The sequence below is a fragment of the Perna viridis genome, chromosome 11 (genome assembly GCF_037379345.1).
Source record: "Perna viridis isolate PV_CMFRI_1.1 ecotype Kerala chromosome 11, ASM3737934v1, whole genome shotgun sequence".
In the NCBI taxonomy this organism is placed as follows: Eukaryota; Metazoa; Mollusca; class Bivalvia; order Mytilida; family Mytilidae; genus Perna; species Perna viridis.
The window spans coordinates 19,953,412-19,963,236 of NC_142455.1; the positions used below are offsets into that span (position 1 = coordinate 19,953,412).

General features: G+C 31.8%; 1 protein-coding gene across 1 annotated transcript; it reads left to right on the forward strand.

Moving 5' to 3' along the window:
• Positions 1-1,885: 1,885 nt before the first annotated feature.
• Positions 1,886-7,953, forward strand: LOC148603262 (uncharacterized). Its single transcript, XM_088552834.1, has 9 exons — positions 1,886-2,063; positions 3,188-3,298; positions 3,604-3,688; positions 4,208-4,455; positions 5,192-5,284; positions 5,797-5,907; positions 6,508-6,592; positions 7,075-7,322; positions 7,787-7,953. Exons 1-9 carry the CDS (start codon positions 1,926-1,928, stop codon positions 7,838-7,840), a joined length of 1,173 nt encoding a protein of 390 aa, XP_088408960.1. The 5' UTR covers positions 1,886-1,925; the 3' UTR covers positions 7,841-7,953.
• The last annotated feature ends 1,872 nt before the right edge of the window (positions 7,954-9,825 follow it).

The window sequence follows — 9,825 nt, forward strand, 5'->3', positions numbered from 1 at the left end:
AAGATAAAAAAATATGATAACATTTCATGTGCATATCATCAAAATGAGCTAATCTCATTTGATAATTTGCTTTACACGTGTTCATCTCTGATATATTTATATAAGCAACGCCAAGAATTAAGCATGTGGTACTAAAAATAAATTCAATTTGAGCAGTGTCCACATGTTTTACAGAACAGCTCCGAACTCCTTGAATAAGAATATATAATTGCAACATTTGAAAGAAAGTGTGTATGCACTTCAATGTGATCTCACAATAATATAAACTAAAACAAAAATATATCTCTCATCTAGAAAGCAGAAAAAATGTGAAAAAGTAAAATAGGGTTTGGTTTAAAAAGGTAAACAATTCACATTTCTTTGTTAAGGCACTGCCATTGTATTAAAGTTAATTGTTTGCTGAAAATGAAAATACGGTGCCATAAAATCGGGGTAGTATTTCATGCACAATGACCAATAGACCAAGGTGGCAACATGTGATTCCGCTAATTAGATGAAACTAAAATAATACAACCAAATGTACATTAGAAAATAGAGGAAGTAAACGATTTCCCTCGTATACTCTTATCTTGATCCAATATGGCAGTACTTGAGCATACTGCAGAGCATTATACAAGCATCCATGTATATATTCAATAACAATACAATAATTTAAATCAGATATGTATCGAGAATAAAACCGTAAGGCACTGAAACAAAATTATTCAATTTATTGAAAAAATACTCACATAACTTCAACACTCACCATTATTTTTTACGCTCTTGAGCTGTGCTACTTTGGTCGATTCCAGATAATTGATAATTCATATTCAAGGTCAATTACACTCAATGAACTTAGAACAAGGTTGTTTAACCTAAATGATATGATATGGAAATTAAGAAATACTAAGGCTAAACATTACATCCATTTCATACTATTTATCGGTGTTTATCTCATTTGTATCTTATTACATGTTGAATAAACTTCCCCGAATTAAATAATTTCAAACAATTTTAGACTGAATAAAGTATTAACGGTTGTTCAAGACACGTGCATCTATTAAGAAGTGATTATTCCGGTATTCTTACCAAAGTTCGAACATGATATCCCATATGTTTTAATTTTTTTGTTTTTGTTTTTTGTTTTTTGTTTTTTGTTTGTTTTTGTTTTTGTTTTTTTTTTAACTTTTACTGTTTTGTTTAATTTCAATTCTTTACGTATCAACATTAAATAATTTAAGTTACAGAGACTTTATATTTAAAGAGTGTGCAACATAATTATTTGTTATGCTGGAAATTTGAAAATGATTGTATAGTACATCATCAATTTAAACCTTATCAAAGATGGTGTTCATGCAGGCAGTTGGTTGAACAAATTTCGTTTCAAAATAATATTCCGTTTTAGAGCACCAACTGGTGTTTTACTTAAAAATGAATGTTGGAACATAATTAAATGATATGGTTAAGAGTTACACTGGTCTTATAAAAAGCACTAACAACGTGTTCATAAAAGTAAATTACTTTTTTATCTGTTTATAATTTAGTTGATTTGTTACTAAACTTTGAATATTTATTTCCAATAATTCATTATCTGTGACACCATAAGTGGGTAAAACATTAAATTTAAACAAAAACAAAACAAAAAACAAAACAAAAATAAAAACCAAATAACAAAAAACCAAATAGAAATGGGTTAAATTTAACTCATTTAAATTGAACCCATGTCATAGGGTCTTCTTCATTTCATTTATCAGACAGATTAAAGTAGGTCGTGTTTAAAACAAGGACGTTAACAATTTCAAAATGATGGTTATTACGTCAAACCACTGGAAACCTTGATATAGCTAAATGTATAACGATGTCAGTGTGTTTTAAATATAACCCTTGCTGTGTGATAAGATGTGTATATAAGAGAACAGTTAGGTTTATATCATTACAAACTCACGATGGAAAATATACTAGCAGGTTTAAGTTTAGCAGTGGCTGTACAGCTTGTCGCATCATGCTGTGGTCCAGTCAAGATGCAGGGATATGAACATGTATCCTCGGGACTGATGATTAACGGAGTCGGGATATCAGCAAAGGTACTTGAATTATTTTTATATTCTTAATCAAACATACTGATCATGTTTTTAGCTCACTTTGCCATAGGCCATATGAGCTATTGGCATCGCTTGGCGTCCGTCGTTGTTGACGCCGTCTGTCGTCGTCGTCGTTGACAATTTTTCAAACATGTTCTCTGAAACTACTGAATTGATTAGGAAGAAACTTAACATAATTGTTTTTCAGGGGTGGATTTTAGATCTGTTCTAATGATTGTTTGTCTAGGAAACATTGCGTTCTAAATTGAATGATGATGGCGAAAAATTGTTCTGGGTAGCCATTCCCCTGCTTATTTTTATACTTGCTATATTTTCAACGATATTTGGTTTACACAGGAAACGTGGTCTCTTGAGTTGAATGATGATGATCATGGTGAGTGAAAATGTTGTATAGCCATGGAGAAACTTCATTTTATGGATACGGAGCTTATACTCCCTCAGATCCTCGAAAATCAATTTGAAGACATTTCCAATATTTTACAGTGCCTTAGGTACTCAGTTAAACTAACAACATTTATCAATATATCTCTTTTTCGGCAATTTTTTGTCAAACATGTAAATAAAGCATGATACCTTTACTTTATTTAAAGGGCGTGGTTAGCCAGGTGAGCGATTCAGGCAAAAATCAGAAATTTCATTTAAATTTTAAAATAAACACACAATAATAGTACTTAATTTATTCCATAAAACATAAACGTACAAGGACCTTCTTATTTAAAGAATGTTTGTTATTCGTAAAAAGGTTATAATAAATAACCTTATTTGAGGTAGTTTACAATTATAAATCAAGAATGGGTTTATTTGCTATAACCTTGATTACTCTTTGAAATGTAAACTGGCTCAAATTAGGTTATTCCGTATCACGTGTTCATAAATTAGAACACTTTCTCATAATTTCTAGAAGAATTCATTATAAAAGTTACAAATGGAATTGTATTCGAAACGCTATTTTCGTTTTCATTGTCATTCCGACCAATTAACGTTAATTACGTCACAGTACCAAACCAGGTTGTACAAAATAAATAACGACAACCGAAAAGCAAAATTTGTTATAAATACAAAAATTAAATTTTATTCCTTTACACAAAACTGCTCCACATTTCTAGGGATCCGCATTGGTTACAGTAGACGGAGAGAGTAACAAGATGTCAATTATCGGAAATTCTACGAACAACGGACAACCAGTCACCATGCACGTGCTTTACGACTTCCATAATGTAAGTTACAAAAATTAAAATAATATTTTGACAAGCATTAAATTAATAGTATTCTACAGATTAATGTAAGACTAGATACAATTTGCTTGTAGATAATGTATAAAGACTGACAATTTTAAATATACTCACAAAAAATGGATATGGTGAAACGCAAAAAAAAATGTAAAGGCTTGTAACTTAGTTCTAAATAGGTAAATGGAATTTCTCTCAAACTAGATCTTGTAAACATGTATGGCTTAGCCAAACTAATTGAAATGAACAATACTGAACCTGATGTACAGTTAACGGTTTGTTTCCTATTGCAGGGAAAACTTTATAATGTCTATAACGGTGCATGTCAAATAGAGGATTTACAGACGGGCGGACTTAGTACCATTAACTGTTTACCTAGTAAGTATTTTCAATTTAATGAGTTTGCTTTGACAAATCTATTTACACATTTCAGGCTTTGCAATTGTTTGGTTCAAGCATATTAATACGTAAAACAAAGGTATAAAATGCCTTGAATGACTTGAAAAAAAAAATTTGCCTCATTCAGAAATCAGTCAAGACAGGTTTTCACGTCCTATAGGGCAGTCGATTAAAACAATTTCTACGTCTTTCATTTGTCGTTAAAACCAATTTTTAGTCATTTAGAAGACTTTTTTTTACAGATTTCAATTTTGTATTATTCAGGAATCTGAAAATATGTCTCAAAACAACTAACTGTATATTGAAATTATAAGGTGTAGTATGTAATGGTTTTTAGTATGTCTGTTTATACCACAAACATTGGCGTGGTTCTGTTGTTTTATGTTGCGAAGAACCACTTTATAAATATGGTATCTCTTTAAACATTATTATAAAAACGAATCACCTTTTTACTATGCATTAACACCATTCGAAAAATATACATTTCTAACCTTTCAGGTGATGCTAAACTACTCCAGTCTACATACTTTGGGTATGGCAGTGAGAAAATTGAGGTCAATACATATGCCTACACTTTAAATGGGCATCAATACTTTGAAAGTAGGACAAAGAACACATGTATCCCGCTTTCTGGACAGAATAAAGTCGCCACTGGATTCAATGATTATGCATTCTTTGGATTGACCGAAGGTATAAAGGACGCATCAGTTCTTGATATTCCCAGAGAATGTCAGCGAGTGGTTTCAGTAAGTTACTTTTCCCCTTTATATGATGCACAGCTATATATTAAAGATCATTGAATATATTAAAAAAGTAATCAAGGGAACCAAGAGTCCAGGGATAAAGACCAAACATGTAAAGTAACCAAAATAATGTATACAAAGTAACAAAAGTAAATGAGTAACTCGGACGCCACTAAAAACTGAATGGACCAGGTGCACCGGTAAGGTAAGCGTCCTCTGCTTTTCTAGAAACACCCACCGAGTTGCTCATAAAAATAAAGTTCGGGGTAGACGACAGTGGAAAGGATATAAAAAAGATATTATTTAAATATCAACTTTCATTGTGTATCATATACAATTGTGTCTCACCTTGCGTCAAAGTCAGAAAAAATAAAATGGAATTCAGGTTTGCCATATAAAATATTGCAGGTTGAATATATGCATGAGTATAAAGTAAACATTTTATTTCGAAACATTTTAATAATGATATATGTTATTGTTATTAAGCATAAGAATTTGTAAGAATCGGGGAAAATAGGAAAAATCGGATACATGCACGCCAATACCCCACCGAATTAACAAAATTTAATTACACTTTTGGATGATATTTGTTTTATTTGACCATTTTTTATCTTTGTATTATTTAATCTAATGGAAGAATTATATAATTGCACTTTCAAACCTATAGAATACCAAGTTTCACCCTCTACCTGGTTCTTACAAAGACTGACACTTAATCTATTATTTATATATTTTAAAGAAGACTGCATCTTGTTGTGCTCCAGTCAAGATGCAGGGATACCAAGGCGTGACTTCGGGACTGTTGTTAAATGGGGTCGGAGTTGAAGCACAGGTATATTGGAAATAAGAATCTTATGCGTAACTTGAAAAAGTTGAATGAATACAAATGGACTCTTTTAGGTCAATGCTTTCTTAGAAATAAAAATACAAATAGGATTACAAAAGTCATACCTTTAATGCTTTGGAAAACGTTCGACAAAGGACACGGGTTAAGACATCATAAAGCTGTGGTAACTGATGTATGCGACGGATAAGGAACTATAAGGATAACAATGTGATCGTACTTGCCATAGAGGTTAGATGAAAGGTTTTCTGTTCGGCTAGTTTTAAGGTAAAGGAAGACATGAAATCTGGAGGAAAATAGTTATAGAACATCACTACATTTTTCAATATCACAAATTACGTGGTAAAATAATACTGCATTACAATTCTTCCATGTTTATCTAAGAAACTCAGACAAACTACTATTCTTTCGTAGCATGATATTTTTATTTCAGATGTTATTGATAAGCTCTTTTATGTTTCGTAAGAATTTGAGTATATCGTAATGTAATGTCTTTGAAGGGTCTAAATTTGATCTCAATCGACGGGGAACGAAATATGGTGTCAATTATTGGAAATTCAACCAACAATGGTAAACCCGTCAGTGTTCACCTGTTGTATGATTACAGCAATGTAAGTGAATTAATGTTATGTAATCAACATCGAAGCAAAGAACTCAAAATTCAGTTCAGATCAGTTGTATAAAAGTAGCCTCCTGAATAACTAGACAAAAAGTTCGCATTGTATATATATAAAGGGGTGTCTGAAAACTTCCCAACGATGTTAGAAATTTTTTTAATTTGCGAAGCAAAGCAAATTTTTGGTTGTTCTCTCCGCGGGACTCGAACTCGTACCACTGTGACATCTATGCAACACCACCTGCACTAAGTCCAGCGCCCAAGACCACTCGGCCAGCTAGGCTCTATTGTTTATATTATATATAAACATAATTATTCACGTTGTTATCAAATGTTCTGTATTACTGTTTACATTTTATTTTGCACAAGCACACTACATAAAGAGTGATAAATACTTCGAAAATATTCTTTTAATTCTTTTTTATGAATGAAGTCCGCTTGTTCGCTGTTTTTTGCTTTTGTTTGGTTCGATATAAAAGTCAAACTGCAACAAATGGAACTACAATATCCGGATTCAAGTGATATGCATAGCCTAAGTTTGTCCCCTTTTGAATATGTTTAAAATCCGTTCAAACGATAATCTGATTTTTTACAGAAAAAGGCCTACAATGTTTACAATGGTTTTTGTCAAGTAGAAAGCTTACCAGATATAGGCCAAGGTACTGTCAACTGTGTACCAGGTAAGTTAATTACGTTATTATACAGAATTGGTCCTCTATATTTCTGACAGAGGGTAACAATTCCATTAATTGTCCTTGAGAAAATATAAAGACAAGGGATGTTTAATGCTAACGTTTAATTGATCATAGGGCATAGTGCATTTTTTGAAAGTGATAAAGTAAATTACCTTTTCCTCTAATTATTATCTTATTTCTTTGTATTCAACCATTTTTATAATTGGCGGAGAACAGAAGCTTCACACATTGTTTGACATGAAAGGAGTATACATTTTCTGGTTCTACTTAACAAGACAGAACATTTTTTACGAAAACTACCACGAATTAAAAAAAAAATGTTTTTGCTCTTTAAAACATTAAACGTTGCTGTCATTATTGGTAGTCTAACAAATTTAATAGTAATAAAACTGCACAAGTTAAATGTCGAAGAAATATGTTGATAAGCGTGGACCCTCTTATTTAATTCATATAATGGTTAATTTTAGCTGATGCCAAACTACTCGAGTCTACATACTATGGATATGGTAGTGAGAAATTTGAGGTCAACATATATGAATACATACTAAACGGTCAGAAGTACATGGAGGTTAGGACAAAGAATACATGTATACCTGTCTCTGGTGAAAGTATGACCGGAAGTGGGTTCAATGACTGGGGCTATTCTGGATGGACTGAAGGCATAAAGGATGCATCTGTTTTTGATGTCCCAATGGAGTGTCGCCACACTTCACCGGTGAGTGTTGAATTATATAATAAAACACAGCAACTAATACAATCAATGTCAATGAAAAAGTATACATTCTTGTGAAACAATTTAACAACAGCAACAAGAAATACCTATGAAGGGGAATATTCGTTAAGACATCAAATTCTGATTGATTCATATTGAAATATTTAGTTTCGATGTCAGAGCTTTTGAGTGGTTGCTTATTTACTTTTGTTTCTTAGAAGATTCTATTTTGTTTATTTCGCGTATTTTGTTGTTTAAGCCTATTTTGAGTACGGTTTGAATGTTTTCCCCTTTATTGCCCTTATGGATAATATTTTCTGGATTCTAATGTGAAATATAATTTAATTTAGATTGTTGCGATTAAATGAATAAGTACGTAGATCAAATCATTTCAAGGTTCTTAATATTACAAGATTTTTTTATAATTATTTAATCCTTGATTTGTAATTGATATCATTTTTTTTCAGAGAATGAATCCAACCACTGCCAGAGTACATGTAGACCCAAATAATATTATCTAATGGATCATATGGACACAAATTGCTATTGGAAAATATAACGTTGCAAGATATTAAAATTAAAAAATGCATGTAATCTAAATCTTGTTAAAAAATTAAATGTACGTGTAGCTGTATGTTGGGAGTTCCTAATTCAACAGAAATAAAAAAAAAAAACATACAGGGTGATTTCTTCTTACGAACACACCAGCTATTAGCATCGACAAAGAGTAATTAAGGGAAACAAGATTACAAAAATACCAATGAATCAAATAAAGATCAAAATCTTATTACACGTCAAAACAGGACAATCTACAAATACAATGTACAGGATGAAATAAATTTCATACAAAACTGAGGATAAGGAGACCAAAACGTAGTAAAAACTAAAGCACTGACAATATTAACTCCCACAAAAAAAACGGAAGTAACTTAAAATGTTCCGGACGGATAATCCTGCCCTGCTCTAACAGTGGCACTGTCATATTGCAAGTGAGAATATGGTAATAGTATAGACACAATGATGCATCTCCCCGACACAAGTCACAAATCAACGGAACGATTCACATTTGGCCGATCATTCTAATCGACAAATTATCATGATATAAATACAAGTAAAGTAAACAAGGCAGAAATGATAGAAAAATTGAATTACACAATCAAGAAGAGTAATCAAGGGAACCACGATCCTAACGGAAATAACTGAATGCTATCAAAGGACAAAGACCAGACATGGAAAACAGACATACACAAGAAGGAACATAGAATAACCAAAATAATACATATAAAGTAACAAAAGTAAATGAGTAACTCGGACTCCATTAAAAACTGAGAGCATGGATCAAGTGCAACGATATGGTAAGCATCCTCTTCTTTTCTAGAAACACCCCCCGAGTTGCTTATAAAAATCATTCAACCGATTTTCTTAAAAGGTATAAAAACATATAACCGATTATAGGTTTGTTGTACTTCAAATCTAATATTACATAACCTTATTCTATTAACAAGGACGTTTTATATAGTTTAGTATATTTGTAATTCAAGTGTCAGTCTTGTAAGAATCAGGCAATGGGTGAGACATAGTATAAAACCTCATTTTGATAGTGTAATTTGACAATATGCACGATTAGAATCAAGGGAAAAGACAAGCTATTTCCATATCATAAATGATAAAACCTAATAGTGATAGGCAGTAAATGGCTACCATTTTAATGTCAAAATATGCAATCATACTAGTATACAATGTACAAACAAATCAAGTTTATTTATACAACAATAATATAAAATCAAATCTTTGGTTACCGCTCAGAAATGGCAACAAACAACACAACAATGTCACAAGTCAATATTATCAAATCAAATTATTGGTTACTGCTAAGTAATGGCAACCCAAAAAACAATGTCAGTATTATTTACAATGCACGGTGGGAATATACAAGTGCTTGTAAGTTGACTGCACCGTGGGATGCACAGACATATTATCTCTATATAGCAAATTATGCCAAATTCAGAGCACAAGTGAAGATAAACTGGTCACATGTGATTTCCACCACCATAATAATGGGGGACTCGCTGACCCGCGAATCATTCACATTAGCAATAAAAAATAAACAAACGTACAAACAGAAACAATTCAAACGAAATGCTCAGCAAACCTGGTGCAAATAAGGAAATTCATTAACTAACAATTCAATCAGTGCACAATATATTTAACTAGCGCTTGGAAATATCAAAGCATTCTTTATAATTAATCAACACAAAATGTTCAGTAGCTCTTTGCAATACATTCAAAGTACTTCAGAGCATTTAAGAAATTTATAGATTCTATTAAATATCCAGCAATCTGATATAATAACGGTCTACCACGATGAGTCACAAATGACGCAATAGAATTATCATTCTATATCTATATATATATTCATAGCTTGGTGTTCTTAGGACAATTAAAAAAAACTATGAAGTATTAGGAACCGTATAGCTTTTGTTCTGTTTGCTCGTTCTTGAACCCA